Raw genomic sequence first — 23695 nt, 5'->3', positions numbered from 1 at the left:
TGGAAAATTGGTCCCATGTTTAGCTTGGTAAATGGGCAGGTTTCAGTGTTTATCTTGGATATTCTTTTCTTATTCTTTTTCTGCAGTACTTTCTTTGATAAACCTTATCTAGCACTCATCACTAAATTAGAAGATTGATATATCTATGAGACAGCATTACAAACTAGGAGATTACAATAGAGATGAGTAAAATCCTGAAATCTATGTCGCATCCTTACTATTCTGAAATCCCCCCTATTGTTTTATTAGTTTTTTTTCACCCTTTCCAATTTGAATAAAATGCTTTCCTCTCCACAATGAAGAATCACATTAGACGACAGAGGTAGATCTATTAGACGACAGAGGTAGATCTATTACATGCAAAAAATGAGACAATGCAAATGAAAGTATAAATTTCTTGTTTTATAGAAAATTATATACAGTGATCATCCACTTGATGTAAGAATCCTAGGCAAACCAGCAATTATCTGTTGTTCTTGAGAAAGTATGTGTTCTTTAGGAAGGTGTAATCTGGGAAAGTGTTTCAGACAGCTTGTAATGGCCTTCATGCAACTTCTTTGGATGATACCTCACTAATAAATTTTTTTAATATCACCTAATTTTATTCCAAATTTTTCAATAAAGCATAGTCAAAATGGCAAAATACCTGAATTGGTCTTTACTTAGCCATTAACATCTATGGCTCTCTTTTCTGGTTGTGTCTCTTCATCGATGCATTCAGGGAGAAGGACAAGAGTAGAGGACTCGAGGTTGGAGCTATAATCTGTATAAGAAATTATGGGGTGGCATATTGTAGCATTCATCTCCGGCTGAGGGAAGCCACCAGTTGACATTTATATTGCCTCTATGGAAATGGTTGATGCAAGGGTTAACATTTTTAAGGTTCAAATCTGCAGGACACATAATGGTAGAAAATCTTCAAACAAATTGCTATCAATTCACCCAAATAGACTGCAGCCTACTGCTATAGCCTATAAACCTTGATTTCAATATTGATTCTATTGAAGTAAAATTAAAATTGAAAAGACCACATAATTCGAAAGGAAAAAATATAGTTGATTTCATCTATAGTCTTTACAATTATTTCAGGTTACAAACTCCCTTTTAAACTTAGGTTTCATATAAACTTTAATCCATTCTCAATCGATAAGTTTGTGCGTTTTGTTGGGGCAACAATTTTTCAGAATTGATCTCCATAATGGTTTATGAAAGTATGAGAGGCTTTGGGGCATTCAGCACAAATGATTTACAACCTACAAGAGAAAATAAAGTGACTTGCACTAGTCTCAGAAAAGAACTTGGCCCTAAGTTACATGGGACATAATGATGACAAGAAAGAACTCTAAGACACTTAACCCTAACTTATGAGGGACAGAATAAATAAACAAGTGGCAGTCTCATCAAAAGAAAATTTGGAAACAATATCACATATGCTAATGCTGTAAATGAAACTAGAAGATGAAAAAATCACAAAAATGCTTCAACATGTTTTCTCTAGGGAGTGCCTTATAACCACTAAACCACATGATATTTGATGTTAAAGTTGTTTGAAATGGATCACGAGAGTTATTTACAATTTGGCAAATTTTGGTAGGCTTGTTTGGTAAGAGGGAGTTTGATTCGTAGTTACAATCTACAGTAGATTGTTCTGTGAGCAGCACGCTTAGAGAATATGACAAATTTTTGTTCATTGAATAACAAAATTGTATACGTAGACTACGTTGAAAAAAATGTTTATAAGGCAAAATGATGGTAGCTATGATGTGAATCATATTGAATAATGGCTCCGATGATCATATGGATGGAAATAAGGTAATAACCTGATCCAGTGATTGCAGTTCCAACATGAACTGTACTCTTACTGCCGAAGGAGAATATGGCAACAATTTAGTTTGCATAGAATCTTTCATACCTCTTGCATGTGTTTACTTCTTGCTTGTCTATAATCCAATTATACCACCTTGTTGACACAAGATATTTTTGTCCTCACACAATATTTGTCACACCCAGAATCCTGTTGCAATCATTCCTTGTCTCACCCTATTCAACAGTCATCATTCCAAAGAATGCTACCTTGACAATGCTAGAAATAAGGCTAGTGCTGATAAGAGACCTGTTAAAGAAGTCAAATTAGAAAAGCACCTCAGGGTGTATTAGAATAATTTAAATAATTATTAGAAGATAAGGCTTGCAATTGTAACAAAGTCACCTTAGTGGCAAGTGTTTTTTTCTGTTTTTTAAGTTTGCCATTTTTAGTGTTGGGCGAGTTATGTCATGTTTATCCTTTTGCACGGTTTCATTCTCCATTCTTTGTAGGAGATGAACCTCTTTGCAATTGTACCTAGTTATTTAGTAGAATATTAAAATATTGTGTTCTATTAAATTTTTACAATATGGTATTAGAGCAGAGAATTATGTGAAAAGGAGATTTGTTCATGAGGGTTTCAATAGGAAGATTTGCGACTAGGTTTATCAGAAAAATCGCAACTTCCTCTTTGTGAACTAATCACTAGGGTTTTTTGCATGTTAAAATTGCGAGTTTATTGATTGCAGAAATCGTGTCTATTTTTTAAGGAATTGCACAAATTTTATTTGCAAATCATGCCTTTTTTTTCTCAAAAAATTGTGAGTGGTTTGTTCTAAAAATCACGTCGACCTAATTGGTGCCATTTATTTGCAGATTCACGGGTTATTTTTTTTTGTTGCTAAATTGCATGAACATTTAAAGGACATCAGGGAAGGTTAGAATCACACCATCAGATAAAGGAAAATTATGGCTTTATTTGCTCAATAAAATGCATCATTCTTTTCTCTAAAAATCATGTGATTTGCTATTGTCTGCAAATTGCATCCAGAGGTCGCGCCAGCCAGCTTTTTTAAAATTCACAAAAGATTGCAGTAATGGTGTATTATTTTATGGTGCGGCTAGTGTTTTTGGGCAGTGATTAGTTTGTATTATTATTTAAGATCATCTTCCAACAGCCAGGGCATGAAATTTTGCTCATTTTGGGGGAATATTTTCCGTCAAAAGTTTTTATGAGGATTAAATCCATGTTTATTTTTGCAAGTCACGACTAGGGTTTCCAAATCAGCATCTAGGGTTTGTGTCAATGTTTTGTTAGGGCACAATTTTCAAGGTAATATTTCTTAGAAGAATGTGTTAGGGTTTGACAAGGGAATGAAGATATTTCTATTTGATTGGGCTACAATGGGCTTGTGGCAAAAGTAGGCCAAGATTTTGTTCATAGGTCTTGACAATGCAGGGAAGACCACTTTGTTGCATATGCTTAAAGTGTGAAATCAGCCTACATAGCATGACAAGGCTAATGAAGTCAGATTGAATGAAAGAAGGAGATGCATACATCTAAGTAGTCCTACTTTTGCAATGAGGGTAGGAGCAATATTGACTAGTAATTGCATTCAGTGTCATCTTACTTGATACAAACAAAGGTGAAGTGGACTTAGAAGGTTGGAGAAACATGGACTTTGTATATGGGTATCTTGTGTTGGTGTAAATAGAGTCATTTGACATCTAGTTAGTAGTTAACCTTTCTAGTTGGTAACCTATTCACATTAGCTTAAGTCTACTTAGTTGTTATTTAGTGGTTTGTCTCACTTCATGTGGTGTAGGCATTTGTTCTCACTTAGTGAGACTAAGTCCTGACTATTCTATTTTTGCATCCGCTAAAAGAACTCTCGGAGTCACATGGAAGATGCCACCTTTGGATAATTTCATTCGAAACTTAATAAGGGAGCAAGGTGAGTTAATCTAGATGGGCATTTTGAAGATCACAAAACTTCAAGTCCTCATTGCAAGAAAAGAGAAATAGAAGGCTTCAAACAAAGGGGAGAAACAAAAACATCAATAGGATAAGGAAAGAAAGGAAGATAAGAATTCTTCCAATCAAATTGACACTTTTTCAAATCAAGATAAAACCAAGAAAAAAAAGTGAAATGTGCCTTTTGCAAGAAACCAGGACATAATGAGAACATATGTATGCGCCAAAGGATTTATTACCTAACACATCTTCTTGAGCAACATGGTATTTCATAATCCAGCATGGAGTCTCCATCAAGTTTAGAATCTTCTAAGGCAATGGATAAAAAGGGAAATAGGAGGCTTCAAACAAAGGGGAGAAACAAAAACATCAATAGGATAAGGAAAGAAAGGAAGATAAGAATTCTTCCAATCAAATTGACACTTTTTCAAATCAAGATAAAACCAAGAAAAAAAAGTGAAATGTGCCTTTTGCAAGAAACCAGGACATAATGAGAACATATGTATGCGCCAAAGGATTTATCACCTAACACATCTTCTTGAGCAACATGGTATTTCATAATCCAGCATGGAGTCTCCATCAAGTTTAGAATCTTCTAAGGCAATGGATAAAAAGGGTCATGCACTCTCAGCTTTCAATATGGATTGTTCATCTCCACCATCAACTATTGCTATTCAGAATTCAAAGATGCTTCATCGAGAGCATCCAAAGGTTCTTTACAGAAAAGCAACACGTGGAGCATTTGAGCATCTTCTTATGGGGGGGCTACAAAGTCTCTCTTTTATCTCTCCTATGGGGGGATTGTTTCATGCATAATTTGTATTATCTCTCTTTTGGAGGGTAGTTTTTTCCCACAGGGTTTTCTACCTTTCTCCACTTTATGGGAGACTTGCATTGTACATGGGTACCTAACAAGGCTAATAGCTAGGTTCCATCATTGTTGTTTACATTTCTCCCTAAGTTGCAATTAATGGGGGTTGGGGGGGGGGGGGAGTGTTGGTGTAAATAGAGTCATTTGACATCTAGTAGTAGTTAACCTTTCTAGTTGGCGACTTTTTCACATTAGCTTAAGTTTACTTAGTGGTTATTTAGTGATTTGTGTCACCTCATGTGGTTAGACATGTGTTCCCACTTAGTAAGACACCTCTTTAATGCACATTTGCCACTTGTTCATACGCTTGTTAAGTGTTCTCATATGTTTCACCTATTGTGTAGGGGTAGTTAGTCGTCATTCCTTACCTTCTTACTTGACTTTCTTTTCTATATAAGCAATGCTTCTATGTATATACATTCAGCTCTTGCATAGTACTATTTCGGGTTGTGTGCTCATTGTTTGTGGAAGCTTGTCTCATTGCTTGTAGATCTTGAGAACTCTAACATCTTGAAGTAAAATGTGCCAAGATTGAAGCTATTGTCGACCATGTTGAGGATCCTCTAGATGCATTTCTAGGAGAATCTAGAAGGTTCACTATGCCAAAATGAATTGCTTGTATTTTAAGAAGCCCACACTTTGAGGATAGGTAGGAAGCCAATGTAGACAAAGCTCAAAATGGATGGTTGCCAAGTTAGCTGTGGATCTTGGGAGTCATATCCTTACAAGGGTTATGAGACAACTTGATGGATCTCGTGAGAGTAGCTCAACATGGATTGTCCAATGGTTCAAGTGATTTGTGATTCAGGAGTTTGGGAGGTGGTAATCTGGGAACTTGGGAACTGAGCTTGGGAGCTACACTTTTATGAAGGTTTGAGGTAGCTTGATGGAGTTCTACCTAGTGTATAGTGTTGTTTGTAACTAGGAAAGAGGGTTCGGATTGCCCTAAGGCAACATCCGAACCCCTTCCCTTAAGCATAACGTGGAGGACCGGCCCTAAAAGGGTTAACGTGGCCCTAAAACAAAGACCAGCCCCATTCACCACGCCACATTAAATTGGCGCCAAAATGAATATCTAAATGGAGGTCGACTTAAAGGTTATGTGGGTTAAATGATCATATAAATAATGATCATTTACCAAACACAAACATATTCTTATTTCCCTCTTGCAAAGCGAAATACCTCTGCAACTAAGCATGCAAAATTGAGAAGTAAAATTGGGCGAACTCATCCAAGAAGGTCAAAGGCATTGGTTGTTCCAGAATTCTGTTAGATAGCAGATTTGTTGCAGACTTGGAATAATTAGAAGGGCAGATCTGCCCATTAAACATGCAGATCTGATAAGAGGCTGAAGAGTTCAGCTAAGTATTGTATTGGTACAATTCAGATTGAATACATAATCTGACCTGTGGGTCTTTAGTGCTGGGTTTTTTCCTCCTTGGAGGTTTTCCCAGGGTATTTGTGTTTGTCTCCTATTCACTTACTTTCATTCTGTCATTACTTTACCTAATATTGGCAAATAATTAAATACTGATAATCTGATTACTAATCTGGGTCACAAAATTAACATGGTATCAGAGCTAAGGTGTTACTAACTTCTGATTTTAGTAAATCATTTGTTGCATATAGCTTCTGTTTGTTTTCAGATTAAAATGTCAGGTTTGAAGGCTGAAGATAGACTTGAGGGAGCCATTGATTTTGCTGCTTGGAAGGTCCGTATTCTATTGATCCTTGAAGAGAATGATCTGCTGAAATTTGTAGAAGAAGAAGGGCTGTCTCCTCCAGAAGATGCTGGAGAACTCAAACAGTTCAAGAAAGATTCCCTCAAGGCTAGGAGGATCATAATTGAATCTGTCAAGAATCATCTTGTCACTGTCATATCAAAGTTTGTGTCTGCCAGGGAAATGATCAAACACTTGGAAGGGATGTATGAAGTCAACAACCTCAGCAGTGCACTTGCACTAAGACATCAACTTCTTCACATAAAAATGAAAGAAGAAGACTCAATCATAGCCTACTTCATGAAGATCAATGAACTAAAGGACAAGCTAAGCACTCTTGATTGCCAAATCTCGGACAAAGATCTTGTTATGATTGCATTAAATGGTCTACCTGATGAACGGGAACCATTCATTCGTAGTATTGGTGGAAGAGCTGATCGTCCCAACTTTGAGCATCTTCAATCTGATTGCATCGAAGAGGAATCTTGAATTGAGGTAAGAGGAAAACTCAAGAACTCTCACAAAGATAATCATGTTCTCTTAGCCAAATCTAGGAAAGGTGGACATTGGAAGAAAGAAAAGAGAAGCAAAGATTTTAGATCCTCCTCCTATGATCCAAGGAAGAAGTCAAGAGATTCCTCTCACATTCGTTGCTTCAAATGTGATAAGTATGGTCACTATGCCAGAGATTGTCAGAATGATCCAAAGGAAAGGGAAGTCAACTTAAATGAAGTTGCCAAACAAAGTGAAGATTATCTTCCTATCTCTGCTCTATCCAGCAATGTTCCTACGGACAACAATACGTGGATACTTGACAGTGGTGCCTCCAGACACATCTCAGGTTTTCGTGAGCATCTCTCAGATTTGATTGAAAAGAACACCAACCTTCATGTAGTAATCGGTGATGATGCTCGATACTCGGTAAAAGGTTCTGGTACTACCTCTTTAAAACTAGATTCTGGTATTTCCTTACAACTCTGTGATATTCTCTTTGTACCTGGTATTAAAAGAAATCTTATTTCCATTTCTGCCTTAGAAGATAAGGGTTTGCAAATAGCATTTTCTGAAGGGAAAGTACTCGGTTGGCCTAAGAAATCTAATTTCAAATCTGCTAGTATTATTGGAAATAGATGTGATAGTTTATATAAGCTTGCAACTAATCCAATTCAAGCTCTCATTCATGAGACCCCTGAATCATGCGAGCTATGGATAGAAGACTGGGACATCTACACTTTCAAGCTCTTCCCACTCTCGATAAAATGGTTAAAGGTATGCCTAAACTCAGTTTATCTCATGATGATGCTTGTAAAGGTTGTGCAATGGGCAAGAATGTGAAGAATCCTTTTCATAAAAGCGATAGTAGGGCTAAAGAAAGGTTAGAACTTATTCATTCAGATTTATGTGGTCCTATGTCTGTAGCATCTCCTAGCGGTTTCCTATATTATGTTATCTTCATAGATGATTTCTCTAGAAAAACATGGATCTATTTTCTTAAATCTAAAGAATCTGAAGAAGTCCTAAACAGATTTAAAGAATTCAAAGCCTTAGTTGAAAATACTATAGGAAACCGAATCAAATGTCTAAGGTCTGACAATGGAGGTGAATACAACTCAAGTAGTTTTTATGACTTTTGTATTAAAGCAGGAATTAAGAGGGAGTTTTGTGTTCCCTACAATCCTCAGCAAAATAGAGTTGCTGAAAGAAAGAACAGGACCATTGTTGAAGCTGCAAGAGCCATGATCCATGATCAAGATTTGCAACCTTTTCTATGGGCGGAAGCATCCAAAACAGCAGTGTATTTTCAGAATAGATGTCCTCATCGCGCCCTAAAGGATGTGACTCCCGAAGAAGCCTTTACAGGAATCAAACCTGACATCAGTCACCTAAGGATATTCGGGAGCCCGGTGTATGTTCATGTGCCTAAAGAAAAATGAACCAAGTTGGATCCATCTGGAAAGAAAGGCATCTTAGTGGGATACAACGAATCTTCCAAAGCTTTTAGGATTTACATTTCAGGTCAAAGGTATGTTGAGGTAAGTAGAGATGTAACTTTTGAAGAAGATATTGCTTTCAAAAGATCTAAAGGTTCATTATCCAACAATAATATATGGAAATTGAAAATCAAGATTCAATTGTTGATGCTAACCCTAAGATACAGGAGGAGTCTACTGACCTTCCAGATCAAGAAGTTCAGAATGACTCATCAGAGCCTATGCTCCCTACCGATATACCTCAGGATATTGTGGTCTGCAAAAAGAGACCACTTTGGGTTAGAAACACGATTCAAGATGCTAAAGGTTTTGCTGCTCCCAGAGGAACCTTTAGAGATAGCAAGAGATTCCAAAATCATGTCAACTACATTTCTGTGATGTGCAATATCATTGAGTCTGAACCTCACAATGTCGAAGAAGCTATGTCCCATTATGCTTGGAAATTAGCCATGGATGAAGAGTATGGGTCTATCATCAAGAATGATGTCTGGGACATTGTACCCAGACCCAAAGGTAAGTCTGTTGTTTCCTCTAAATGGTTGTTTAAAATTAAGCATAATGCTGATGGTAGTATCAAAAAATATAAAGCTAGGTTTGTAGCTCGTGGTTTCTCTCAAAAGGAAGGAATAGATTATGAAGAAACTTTTGCCCCTGTTGCTAGATATACCTCTATTAGATCTATAATAGTTATTGCTGCAGCCAAAGGTTGGGAGTTGCATCAAATGGACGTTAAGACAGCCTTCCTCAATGGTGTCATTGAGGAGGAAGTCTATATTGAGCAACCAGAAGGTTATGTAATCCATAAAAGAGATTCTTATGTTTGCAGGTTGAAGAAAACCTTATATGGGTTCAAACAGGCTCCTTGTGCTTGGTATGAAAGAATTGATAAGTACTTACTAAGCTTAGGATTTTGCAAGAATGATGCTGATGCTAACATTTACTTGAAATTTTATAATGATGAGATGCTTATTTTAGTTTTGTATGTGGATGATTTATTTCTCACTGGTGAAAGTAAATTAATCATAATATGTAAGAAGGAATTAGCCTCAAAATTTGAAATGAAGGATTTAGGTCTAATGCACTACTTCCTAGGGTTAGAAGTATGGCAAAGATCCAATGAAATTTTTCCAAGTCAAGGAAAATATACTATTGATATTTTGAAAAGATTTAGAATGATAGATTGTAATCCTATGCATACTCCTATGGAATCTAACTTAAAGAAGTTAAGTGTTTCTGCAGCTAACTCGGATTTTGCAGATCCATCTGAGTATAGGCAGTTGATTGGTTCCCTGATGTACCTAGTCAATACTAGGCCAGATATCTGTTATGCTGTGAATGCTCTCAGCCAGTTCATGAGCTTACCTAAACTTGTTCACCTAGTTGCTGCTAAGCACATCCTAAGATACCTGCATGGCACGATTGGTTATGGGCTGAAGTATTCACTTAATACCTCAATCCTCTTGGAAGGCTACTCAGATTCAGATTGGGCAGGAAGTGTCAAGGACAGGAAAAGTACTTAAGGGATCTGCTTCAACTTAGGCTCTGCAGTGATCTCTTGGGCATGTAGAAAGCAATCTTTGGTAGCATTAAGCACTGCAGAAGCTGAGTACATTGCCGCATCTGTTGCATCCAGAGAAGCAGTGTGGCTTTGCAAGCTCCTTGTTGGATTATTTGGTCAAGCTAGTGGTCCTACCACCATTCATTGTGGTAATCAAAGCTGTATAAAGATGTCAGTAAATCCCGTATTTCATGATCGATCCAAACATGTGCAAACACACTATCATTTCATTCGGGACATGGTGCAAAGAGGCGCCATTCATCTAAAGTACATTAGCACAGATGAACAGATTGCAGACATCCTTACCAAACCGTTATCCAGGGTGAAGTTCGAATACTTCAGAGATAGACTTGGTGTTGTGGAAAATAGAACCCTGATTGAGAGGAAGCTTCAATCTCAGTGACTCTATCTGCAGCAGTTTGAATCATTCTTTGCTTGTGTGCAAGAATGAATTATGTCCAATCTATGCTTGTGTGCTAGATGGAAAATTGTAATTATGTAAAGACCCACTTTTGTATCACACTTTCTATGCTGGTGTGCTAGAATCATCCTATGCTCATGTGCTAGGTGGAAGATGTAATTCTATGCTTGTGTGCTAGATCCATTCTATGCTTGTGTGCTAGATGGAACTCTAAAGGTTCAGATTATGTATTCTCATCTTCCCTAGTTAAGAGGGAGTGTTGTTTGTAACTAGGAAAGAGGGTTCGGATTGCCCTAAGGCAACATCGGAACCCCTTCCCTTAAGCATAACGTGGAGGACCGGCCCTAAAAGGGTTAACGTGGCCCTAAAACAAAGACCAGCCCCATTCACCACGCCACATTAAATTGGCGCCAAAATGAATATCTAAATGGAGGTCGACTTAAAGGTTATGTGGGTTAAATGATCATATAAATAATGATCATTTACCAAACACAAACATATTCTTATTTCCCTCTTGCAAAGCGAAATACCTCTGCAACTAAGCATGCGAAATTGAGAAGTAAAATTGGGCGAACTCATCCAAGAAGGTCAAAGGCATTGGTTGTTCCAGAATTCTGTTAGATAGCAGATTTGTTGCAGACTTGGAATAATTAGAAGGGCAGATCTGACCATTAAACATGCAGATCTGATAAGAGGCTGAAGAGTTCAGCTAAGTATTGTATTGGTACAATTCAGATTGAATACATAATCTGACCTGTGGGTCTTTAGTGCTGGGTTTTTTCCTACTTGGAGGTTTTCCCAGGGTATTTGTGTTTGTCTCCTATGCACTTACTTTCATTCTGTCATTACTTTACCTAATATTGGCAAATAATTAAATACTGATAATCTGATTACTAATCTGGGTCACAAAATTAACATATAGTTTGTTTTCAAAGATATACTTTTGAAGAATGGAAAATTCATGGTTCAGGGTGTTTTTAGTTTGATATGTTTTGCTTTCAATGAAGTAAGCCTTAAGGGGGTGGAATAATATTAAATAATTATTAGAAGATAAGGCTTACAATTGTAATAAAATCACCTTAGTGGCAAGTGTTTTTTTGGTTTTATTTGTTCGCTAGTTCTAGGGTCGAGTGAGTCATGTCATGTTTTATTAGAAGATAAGGTTTACAATTGTAGTAAAAGTCACCTTAGTGGCAGTGTTTTTTATGTTTTTTTTGTTTGCTTGTTTTAGTGTTGGGTAAGTCATGTCATGTTTATCTTTTTGCATGGTTTCATTCTCCATTCTTCATATAAGGAGGCAAACCTCTTTGTAATTGTATCCAGTTATTTAATAGGATATTAAAATTTTGTGTTCTATTCATTTTTACAATAGAATGTAGGTCATGAAGAACAAGAAACTTTGGTGTTATCTTCAATGCACCCATGAGAAATTTGTTTTGTTTCATCTTAACTTTCATGCAAGGAAAATTACTAGATTATCAGATCATGAAGATGATGATTGGAAAAGAAGCACCTTCTCTAGCTTTTTGTTCTCATTGTGATTAAGAGAACCTTTGTGCCAAAAGTATCTGCTACAGTAGGACTATTTTTACTATTGGGAAAATTACCTTGGTGTATTCATGTTACATGTACTTGGAGCTTACCTCAAAATCACATTTGGTGCCCTTGATAGACCCGTGCCTTCCAGAATTTGTGTTTAACTTTGAAAGAATCTATGAAATGCCCCCTGTTCAGCTGGTTTATGGAATTGGGAAGAGAAATTGCTTTGATTAGAAAAGGCCAAAACCATCTGACTCTCTGCCATCAATAGAGAGACGAGTAAACACATCAACAAAAAGGGGTTGAGGTGTTGGACAATGGAGAGCAAGTGTGTTCCAAACTGTAACCCTTTAAGCATCTCTAGAAGAAAAGGCCACTCAATGTGTATGTAAGCTTTCTCAAAATCAAGTTTAAGAAACAAAATATGCTGCCAAGAGGCTGTGACCCACTTCATGCCTTCCAAGAAAGCAATGACGTTGTCAAGAGCATATTGACCCCTGATAAGCCTGTTTGCTCTCGCCTTGCAATTCTAGGAAGGTGGCATATATGAAGGGCCATCATTTTGGCGAAGATTTTTAAAGAGACGTTCAAGGTGATGGGCCTCCAACTAAAGATGAGCTTAGGATCCCTAGTTTTAGGGATATGATTTTAATATTGCTTCTGTTGATGATGCTAGCCAAAAATTTGTTGTTAAGAGCTTTTTTGTACACTTGAAGAGGATTATGGTCCACAAACTGCCAAGTGGTCTTGTAGAATTCATAAGGAAAGCCATCAAGGCCAGAGCTTTATCATTGGTCATCTGGATAAATGCCAAGCGAAGCTCCTCAAGAGTGAGCAGCACACAACAATTTTTGAGTAGTAGAATCAAGCTTGCAATGAATGACATCAGCATTCTTGTAAAACTGTGGACCGCTCCTATTATCATCTTGGTCTTAAACACAAACTTTTAATGGTCAAGAAAGGCCTTAGGAATCTTAGGAGCTCTGTGAGTTGCCCATGAGAAGAATTGATAACTTTGATCTACTCTTTACCATGATGATGCACTTTCAAATCTTTGGAAGCTTTCTCACCAAACTTAAGCATGTGTAGGTATTCTTGGATATGAGCACCATTGGCATGATTGCTATCAATGAGCTTGAGTTTGTGCTTGAGCTGCACAACCAGCAATGCAATGAAGTTCGGAGGAGATCCATTGGAATTCTTTGGCAGCTACACTACTGGCCTATTTGCAGACTTTTGCCACTTGTTTCCAATAATGTCTCAGCAAGGTGGCAGTGTGAGCAACTGTGTTAGTCCACCACCCAATCCAACTAGCTGAAAGCAATAAATGTGGTACAAGGTTCCAAACTTGTGTGATGATATGAAGTGTACCCTCATGAGATAAAAGGGACGTGTAAATGGAAACTTGCATGTCAGAGGCCCACCATCTCAAACCACAAAGTGTTGAGACAGTTGTATGACAGGTCAATTTTCAGGTGAACATCAACCACCGACCTGCCAAATGGATGAAGGCGGAATATGTGTTGCTTAAATATTGTGACGTGATCAAGTTGATTAAGGTCCTAGTTGAGATTTGTGTTGAAGATAGACCATGCAAACCAAGGATTCGACGTATAATAGTCACTAGAAATTTGTGTTTGACAAACCATAGTTTTTAAAATAAAACCAAGCTTCATGCTCACTGATGCACCATCTGGTAGAGAGCTGTCTTTGTCCTCAAGTGATTCAAAAGAAGCAAGTTGTTAGCAAGTCATCTACACAACGTCCTTCTTTCTATACCATCATTAGGCACATAAACATTGACGAGGTCTACAAAGTGGTCAGCAGTGTCAAGTCTGGTCCACAGAACATATGCATCAGATTGAGATAATGGAAGACACAGATTGAGGGGAAAGCAATATATTTGTGTCACCATGACCATCCTCATGTAGGTTGCTGAAGTTGCTATGTGTAAGGTCATATCATCTTTAAAACATGTGCAATCGAATCCAAGATTTTAACCTCTTGAAGGCAAATCACATTAAAAAAGCCAAGCTTTTGACAAGAAGATTTTGATAGTTGATAGAGAACTTATGAGAAGTGTCAATGAGGCTGTGTACATTTCATAAGATGATTTCTAGTTGTCTATCATCCGTTGTTAAAACAATTAACTTATTGTCTAGAAGAGTGTGTTGGTTTGGCACAATGAAATCACCCTTTGAGATGGGGTGTGCTTGCCCCCCACTATTGCAAATCTAATTTAATATGTGCGTCATATTTATTTTTTGGATCTGAAGTCTTAAGTTTTTTCGCAAATAAATTGAACGATTGTGGGATTAATTCTCATGACCTGCAAGGTCACTCTAACCTGTTGCAAAGGATCAGTTTGTTTCTCCCTGTGAAATGGAAGGAAATCTGATGTATTGTTGAGGTTAAACACCAGGTTAAAAAGTTGAGTTAGCCAATTTGTAAAAGAAGCAAACCCTCTTGATTTTGATGCATATAACCCAAGATGCTGATTACTGCTTTATTAATACTGGAGTTGTTTGATTTAACATTTGCAGGTGGCTCTTGGATGGGGCCATGCTTTGGCATGCACTGTAGAAGGAAAATTATATAGCTGGGGATATGCTGCAGATGGAAGGTTGGGCTTAATTACATCATGTTTGGAAGAGCCCAAGTCTCAGAACAAATTAAATTTATCACCAGATACAAAGAATCCTGAAAGCAAGGCTTCTAGGTTTGAGATTGCAGAAAAACTCGTTCTTGAAGAACTAGAGAAGGAGAAAAATCTACCTATCTGCTGGAAGCCATGCCTTGTAAATGATTTAAATCTTTTACATGTAGTAGATATTGCTTGTGGACTTGACCATTCCCTTGTACTTTGTGGTATGTTTTATTGTCTTTCGATCTCTCATTATAAGGAGGCTTTGATTACTTTTATTAATTATATTAGTAATAACTGTTTAGCATTTATAGGTTTTGTTGAACATTACAAGATGAAGATTGCTATTTTTTTGTACCATGTTTATATAAATTCTGTTGCTGACAATTTTTCTTTTGGTTTTAAAAAACACCCGCTTTTGATCAAATTTTGTTTGTCAGAAAGATAATAATGCAAAAGCTCAAATACAAAATCTCTTCCTTGTTTGCCTAACCAATGCACCTGGGCTTTGAATCTGAAAATTGCAAATAGTTCCAACTTCCAAGTCTCGTTCATGAAAAGTGCTGTCCTAGGTTCATCAATGCTGAAAGATTGTATCTGTTGATTATAAGGGGGAGTCATTTGTTGCCACATTTGCAGAATACATTGCATGAGATGGGGAAAGAGAATGGAGATTTCTCTGGGAGAAACTAGAAGGCAGTACATACTTACTTATTGATTAGCTACAGCCATACCAATAAAAAGTTCATATGTGAATGAAAAATGGAAGGATTTTTTGTGTCAATCAACAAACTGATATGAGTGATAAACTTTTACTTGCTGCAGTAAATTAAGAACCATAAAATTGGCCTACCGTAGATTTTTAGCATTTGCTCAATGTTGGAAATGAAAACAGTTTTCAAGAAATGAACATTTGAGAAAGTGAAGAACATTAAACAACATTATAAAACAAAAGGGAGACAAGGTACACCTTGGAGAAACCCAATGTGCACGAAGACCTTAGGAAAGTGGGTCTGTGCCTACTTATGTCAACTGAATCAGTGAGATTATGAGGTTAGAGGGAATTCTCTTCATTATAGCCATTAAGGACACTGCAGGAGTATGTCCACATCTTCACAATTCTTCTTCTTGACAGCTATATCATCTCTATACTCAGCTGTAATGCATAAAACATATTGGAATCAACTTTGGGTCAATTCTAGGTGTAAGATGAAAAATTAATTGGATGATTTTATTCAACCAGAGAGCCATATAAATAGGCGATTACAAACGAAGATGTTTCTAAAAAAGAAACAACCACTTCTAAAATAGAAGCCAAAAATAGAAAACTAAATAAAACAAAAAATTACAATAATGACCATTAAAATAATAATTAAATATTCTAATACCCTCCCTTAATGGTCATTGTATCAACTACACCAAGTTGCCCCCTAAATTTGACAAACTTTTTCAGTCTAAGATACTTGGTGAGAATATCTGCAGTCTGGTCCTCAGTTGGAATGTATTGCAAGATCACTGATCCATCTTCAACATGCTTGAGGATGAAATGACAATGAAGCTCCACATGCTTGGTCCGCTCATGGAAGATTGGATTTTTGGCTAATTTTAGAACCCCTTGATTATCATAGAACACGGGAGTAGGTCCTGCTTGAGACAATTGCATGTCAACAAGCATCCTTTGAAGCCAAACTGCCTTACAAGTTGCTTTAATAGTTCCTTGATACTTTGCTTCGATTGAGGAAAGGGCTAACTGCCTGCTGCGTCTTGCTGGTCCATGTGATTGCACCTGTGCCCAAATTGAAAACATACCCAGAAGTAGACTTTCTATCATCAACACAACCTACCCAATCCGAGTTTGTAAAACCAATGAGCCTAGGATCTTTGCTCCTTTTGTACAAAATGCCGAAATCAAGAGTGCTCTTCACATATCTCAACACATTCTTTGTTGCAACCCAATGTTCAGCTTTTGGGGTTGACATGAAGCAAGAATTGTAGCTCACAACATAATTGATGTCAGGTCTAGCGGCGGTAAGATATATGAGGCTGCCCACTAGTTGCCTGAATGAAGTTTCATCCACCACTGGTGAATCCGATTTGGTTGATAGTTTCAACCCTTTCTCCATAGGTGTAGATGCAAGTTTGCAATCATGCATCCGAAATTTATCCAATAGATTCTTGGCATACTTTGACTGAGAAATGAATATGTGGTTATCTGTCTGCCAAACCTCTACACCAAGACAATAATGGAGAAGCCCCCAATCTGTCATATCAAAAGTTTGACACATTCTGTTTGACCTAGTCGATCAAATGTGCTGCACTCCCAGTAATGATCAGATCATCAACATAGATGACAAGAAGAAGAATATCACTGCTAGTATGCTTGACATACAAATTGGGATTGAAAGGACTCCTCTAAAAGCCTTGACTAATCAAGTACTTATCAATTTAAATGTACCATGCACAAGGAACCTGTTTGAGGCCATAGAGTGCTTTCACCAATCGGCATACCTGGTGTTCCTTACCAACAACCTTGAACCCTGGAGGCTGCGTCATATAGACTTCTTCCTAAGAATCACCTAAATCAACAAGTCAATAAAGACGATGATCCTCAAGGCCAACAACAATTGTAGTGCGAGTCTCCCTATCAACAATGCTGCACTTGTGTGAATTGAAGACGACATCCAGTTGTGGAGAATGATGCATAACTGACTGATTGACAATAGATTGAGCTCCATACCTAGGACAAAGTATACATCGAGAAATATCAAATCTCTCCTTCCTCTTCACCTCCTCCAAAGATCACTGAATTAGTGAAAGGTGTGTACCCTATAAACCAATCTTGACAATGTGTGAAATGCCGAGAGGTGCCAGAGTCAATTTACCAGGTAGATGAATTCACATGATTAGATGGACGTTGGGCCATGAACGCATAGAAGGTAGACTCCTTCTGATCAGAATGCATTGCAGCTTGGGCCTATTGCTAAGACCTTCTCTATTGAGATTGCTCGGACGTCGCGATTGTTCGGACGCCAACCATTTCTTGCAATTGTTCTTCATGTGGTCAAAGTTGTGACAGTAGCTGCATTGGACACTTTTCTTCTTGGAAGACTCCTAAGATTGCCTTGTTTTTTCTGTTGGGAGGATTGAGGTTTACCTTTATTTTTTATTCGAGGCTTTGGTTTTGAAGGTCAGTTCAATGGAGGACGAACTAGCACTGTTGCCAAATTGTTGTTTCCATCTATCTTGCTATAGAAGTTTGTTGTAGAGATCAAGAAACATTAGATCAACACTAGTAGAGGTGATATTGAGCATCTCAATGAAATGCTCATAGGATTGGGGTAGGCTTTTCACCGTGATCACTACCATATATTCTCTTCCTCCATGTTGCGGCCAATAGTCTCCAACTGGTCACAGATGTCCTTGATCTTCGTGAGATGTGCTTGAAGAGATGTCTTCTCATCCATCATGATAGAAATCAGCATATTCTTCAAAAAGGAAGCTCGGCTTTTGTCAGACGTTTCATGAAGATCCTTCAAGATCCTAGATCTCTTTAGCCGTTTTTCCGAACGACACCTGAGGGAGTTTATCATTTGTGATAGATAATTTGATGAGCATGACAATCTCCTGATTTTGCTCATCAAATTTGTCCTTGTCTTTTTTTGCTGCTTTAGGATGAGTAGTCTTGCCCAAAACAATCTGATCAAGGCAACGATACTCAAAAATAGTTATCATGCATTGTTTCCAGGTGTTGTAGTTGCAGCCGTTGAACTTTTGACTGTGTTGGTCAAAGACGTCATCACAAGTTTTAAGGTCAACATTGTTCAATCTTGTGAAGGCACAAAAATCGAGGTAGAGGCTGCTTATCAATGTTTTTTGAGGCCTTTCTAGGCCTTTCTAGGCCTATGCCTTGTTTTTAGTTTTTTTTTTTCTGACCTAGGGTTTAGTCACGCAACCAACTTATTTGTAGACATGTATCCCTTACCATTCTTAACCATTCCCCTGTGTGGATTCGTGCTCGCTAAGTTTGGAGTCCACCAATTCGTTATTTGTAGCTACCCTTTGTAAGACCTAATCTCACAAGTGGAGTATTAGAAACCCAGGGGAGAAGATAATATCTCAAATATAGATTTTGTTGACCCTAAAGAAATGATAATATCAATCTGTTGAATTAGTACACCAGGTAGAAAATAGCTTTTAAGCAATATGACAATAATGAAGAGAATTGTCGTTTTTGTGGTCATGCTGGAAGGTCAACAAGTATTTTCTTTTATCCAGGCATAGAGTAATTTTCATTTTTACAAATTTACTCTATAAACAAGCATAAAAAAGATCACTTACATTTCAACACGATGAATAAGTAAAATCATAACAGTACGATCATTGAATTAAGAGTTGGGGATTAATTTAACCTTCAGAATCATGACCCCTCTTCCAAGCACTAATCCGTTTTCACTTTCTTGCAATTTTTTGTCATCAGACTTACACAATTTCTAATGATAAATTTTCTTTTGTATTGAGGGTATAAAGAGTTGCCATAACAAACTGATATGTCTTGCAATTTTCTTTCATCAAACTTATACAAGCAGGCTAGGGATTGGATCAAGCCCTTTTCTTCTTTAACAAAATTTCTTACAAGTTTCTGTCGTCAAAACTTACACAAATAGTTTTTAATGATATTTAAAAATTTTTTTTGTATAGAGGGTATAAAGAGTTGCCATAACAAACTGATATGTCTTGTAATTTAGGTAGATTTTTTTTTGGTTGATGAATTGAGGATTATATTGTGGTCCCCACCCTTGAAAAATGATAACAAAAACTACAATTATAATTCAAGATTATTGCTCAGGCTGTCCCCTGATAGAGTCGAAACAACTAAAATAGAAGTATCCAGCACACAATGACCAACCAGCCCAACCTTGTTATGAGATCTCAAAATCATCTTCGAGGAAGCCCACATCTTTAAAGAATATATCCTGTGAGATACAGTCATATGATCACCCTCATCTGAGGCCCCAGCAATGGGCATCAAATTCTTCTGCACGCACAAAGAAGCTGAAGGTTGCTCCCATTTTGAGAGGAAGGAAACTGAAGGGACCCAGGTGCAGAAGCTGTAGAAGACACAGGCTCAAAGAGGGGAGACAACAACAGGAGGCTCCTCAAGAGACGCTGAAGAGGGCAGATAAGAAGCCCCACTTGAGGAAACATGAACCGGCCAATGGTAAGGCTTAGCGTTCCTCCATTAATAAGCTTGACCAAGAGTCTTATGCCTAAATTCTGTACAAGCTTCTGCCATGTGACCAAGGCCAAAATAATTTTGGCATCTAAAAGCTATCCTTACATACTTCAACTACTGTTACCAAATATCTGCCGTGTGACTCTTTGAAAAATGCATTTCAATCTGAAGGTAAGCAAAGGTGGGCTGGGATCAAGCAACCGTATCTAGAGAGAGAAATTTGCCAAAACTATTTTTAATAGCATCCAAACAAAGAAACAGGCTAAAATTGCAGGGGGAGGTTTGGCGACCAAAGCCCACACACACCTCCCTTCCCCCTCAATAATAAACTCCCTATCCTCCATCTCACAAACTATAATGAAAAGCCCTAAGCAAATGAGTAGAACTACAACCTTTGTGAGGTAGGGCTTCCAATTTTTAGACACCCAATTATGGAGATCAGGCAAGCTAGGCCAAAAATGACAAACGTGCAAATCCAACCCATCTCAATGTAACGCTCATCATCCACAATTTTGGGCCCCAGTTCTAGGAAGGGTGTCTCCTTAGAGTTTTTAACCAGACATCACTTGGAAAGAGATTTAGCAACCGAATGCCTCGTAGCTGTACCAGAAGACTTCAGATTATCCTTGGGAACATGTGCAGGATGAATTAGAGAGGAAGCTGCTCTCGCAGACACCCCACTCTCAATGAGAGAGGCACCCAAAGGAACCTCTGCGGCCTCATTGTACACTTTTGGGAGGCTGAAATGTCACTAACAGGAAGAGCTATCTGCACAGATGCATTATCCCTTAGATGGATGGGAGTTATAAGAGTGGCAGCAGTAGCCCCAGCTACAGGAAGCTGCTTGGATGCAGTGGCAGGTTTGCCTGGAAGACCCACTTTAGACAACCATTTCACATCATTAGGGTTTCTTGCAGGAGAAGAGCGAACACCATTGGTTGAGGTAGGAGCCATTGGGAAGATTCTTTCAACTTTTCTAGATTTTTAAGATAATTATTTTCACTTAAATTGGCTTTATCAGATTTGATCCTGAATGGTATGCATTAGGTCAAGAAAATAATTTTTCAATTTTTATTCATGGGTCTACATGGTTCAAGTAGTCAAATTATCACCAAAAAATTGCTTTTTAAGAATAGTGGCAAACTCGAAATGCCTAACCTAGAGAAATTTCTTAATTAACAACAGGAAAACTTTTTCATGCAGTTTAAATTCCTTGCTATTAGTTTTTGGTAATTGCAATATAAATCTTTGATCAAATATTTATTTATTATGGACAAAAAGCACTCGTAACAGGAATATATTAGCACATCCCTTTACTTAAGTCTGACTTTTCTTTTCAACTTTGAATGAACTAGATTCAATTTAGGTTTATATTGAACAAACCCTATTGTTCCGTGGATTAGTTGAGTTACTTGTGGATTTTTCCTTTTCAGATAATGGGTTGCTCTTTAGCTATGGAGAAAATACATATGGTCAACTTGGAAGATTGTCAAATGGATCTCACCTGCAATCAGTGGATTTGAATCAAAAGGTAGTATCAATTGCTGCAGGCGTTGGGCACTCTCTAGCAATTGCAGTGGATCAACCATCAAATACTTCGGGAGGAGACAACAGACTAAATGCATGCATTTCTGAGGGATTGAATAGAAGCATATTCTCTTGGGGATGGAATTCAACTTCTCAACTTGGGAGATCAGAAGGGGAAGTTTTATCTAGACCTGGTAGAGTTAAAGGCTTGGAAGGAGAGGAGCCGGTGTCTGTGTCTGCTGGGCGTGCACATTCTATTGCTATTACTTCTAAAAGGGAACTTTGGGTGTGGGGTTGTGGAAGAAATGGAAGGCTTGGCTTGGGAAGCAATTTTGATGAACCCGAACCATATCCAGTTGAGGCCCTTGAAGGTTTGAAAGTCCTTCAAGCTGTGTGTGGTTTTGATCATAATCTTCTCTTAGTTGATTGATAATAATACAACTCCAGAGTATCAAAAATTAAACTATCTTTCTTACAGATGTTTCTTACATTTTCTTTTTATTCATTTAAATTCAACATTTTACCAGACCTATGAAACCTTTTGTGTTTTCTTATCAACAAAATAAGATAAGATTATCTTATTTGTTCTATTACTCAAGCTAGTATGATTCTGCGTATGGTTTAGATGTCAAGGGAGCTGCTTTATCCCAACAATTGAAATCTTATCAGATTTAATAAGTTTTGGAGTGAGCAGCTCAATTAAATTGAGCAACAAGCAAAAGTTTGTTGAATGATAAAACTTATCTGACAGGTAAGTTTGGGCAAGATGCAGATGGGCTTCTTTTGACTCTTCAAATTGCTAAAATGGGCCAGCAAACTCTCACTGTTTAATTTCTTTCCTTCACAACTGATACCTTTAAAAGATGTTTTCAATCTACATTGTCAGGCCTTAATATGTTCCTGTAGGTTTATAAGGATATATGAGGGAAATTCAAAATTTCATTGCCGCCTTGACTTTTTCTTTTGCCTGCTTTGACTATTTTATTGCCTTTATTAGATTGTAATAACATATAATATTCTCTACCTAATTTCAATCCTGATTCCCTCGGTTAAGTTAATATCATTACCCTATTTTAAAGCTTTTTATGTGCAAATTGATTTGTGCACAACATATTTGATAGCATATTGGTCTGTGTAATGTGTTCGACAATGTATCAATCTGTGTGTAGTTTATTTTCTGCGTACTTAAGCTTTGTTTTGGGGCACACTCCCTTTTGCACAACCTCTTCCTTTTTTTAATTTTGAGCATTTTATTTGGATATGTTTTTGGGATTTTTTTTATTCTTTTCTTCTTTTTCTTTTTCTTTCTAAGGGCAAGCACTTTTGACTGGAGCTATGAACCAGTGAGATCACATGGGAGGACCTCATCTCCATGTCATGAGCCAAGGCATCCTCGCTGAAGCACTTGCACGGCTTGAGAGCACCAGTCGTCATTTCCATTGGCTGACGAACAGAGACAAGCCATCGATCGAGCCGCTGACAGTGAGAGCCGACATCAAACTTTACCCTACATCTGTGCTAGGCCTTCCTCGCGGTACGCGCTACTATATTGGTCTGTCGGCACTAGCGGGGCGAAGCAGATGTTTTTTCGGGATGGGGGGACCTACAAATAGTCACAGTCAGCGAGGGGCGAGATAAACCTCCACCTCACCGTACCGCCCAGCTTGGACGACACGGCGTGAGGCTCAGGGGTTTTGACCCCTATACCTCCACCTGGAGGTGCGCAGCCTACAAACGCTGCAGTACGGGGACACCCCGGTATGTTTTTGGGATTTGTATAATCTTTGGTGGAAGCTTTTTTTTAACATATTACCAATAAGATTTTTCCACTTTAGAGAATTGAAGGTCAAGAATGCACAACATTCGTTAGAGTTTATAAATGAAGATAAAGTTGAAGATGCTATTTTTTCTTCATAATAGACTTTACTCCTCTTGGTTTCCATTGCCCACCTTTGAGGAGCAGAGTCTTGAATAACCACGAATGATCCATAAGATGCCCAATGGATAAATACAATTAGCATTTTTAAGAGGGGGCAATCTCCATACGACCTTGACAGAACATTCAGAGATTTGTTGAATAACAATAATGGACTCGTGATAAATATTTGATAATTACAGAAGGATGAATATACCTCCTTTGTGCAGGCTGTTTTCACCAACTTTCAATGGAAATCTCATTCATTATCTACTGCATTGATAGCAACACACTACTTATTTGGCTGTGTTGTGGTCACTTGGGCAGTCATTTGTCTATGTAATATAATGGCTATTCTATTTTGGTATTTGATAATTTTATTTAGATGGGTTTTGGGGTTCTAGATTACCTTTGACAGAGGTGGATTTTTTTTTTCCCTTTCTAATATTGTTATAAAAGGTTATTTTTTATTTTAGAGATTTGTTGATCAAGATTG

The 23695-nt window shown here is 37.7% G+C and overlaps 1 protein-coding gene across 1 annotated transcript in view; it reads left to right on the top strand.

The window, feature by feature from the left end:
* Positions 1 to 22005, top strand: part of LOC131071983 (ultraviolet-B receptor UVR8) — a 30915-nt gene extending 8910 nt beyond the window's left edge. Inside the window, exons 3-4 of the mRNA XM_058007982.2 lie at positions 14424 to 14748; positions 21191 to 22005. Coding sequence (XP_057863965.1) covers positions 14424 to 14748; positions 21191 to 21714 — 849 coding nt within the window. The 3' untranslated portion in view covers positions 21715 to 22005. The remainder of the gene's footprint in view (positions 1 to 14423; positions 14749 to 21190) is intronic.
* The last annotated feature ends 1690 nt before the right edge of the window (positions 22006 to 23695 follow it).

This window comes from Cryptomeria japonica, chromosome 1 (assembly GCF_030272615.1).
Source record: "Cryptomeria japonica chromosome 1, Sugi_1.0, whole genome shotgun sequence".
NCBI lineage: Eukaryota > Viridiplantae > Streptophyta > Pinopsida > Cupressales > Cupressaceae > Cryptomeria > Cryptomeria japonica.
The sequence above is the reverse complement of the archived record's forward strand: the minus strand, read 5'-3'. Positions and strand labels throughout refer to the sequence as shown.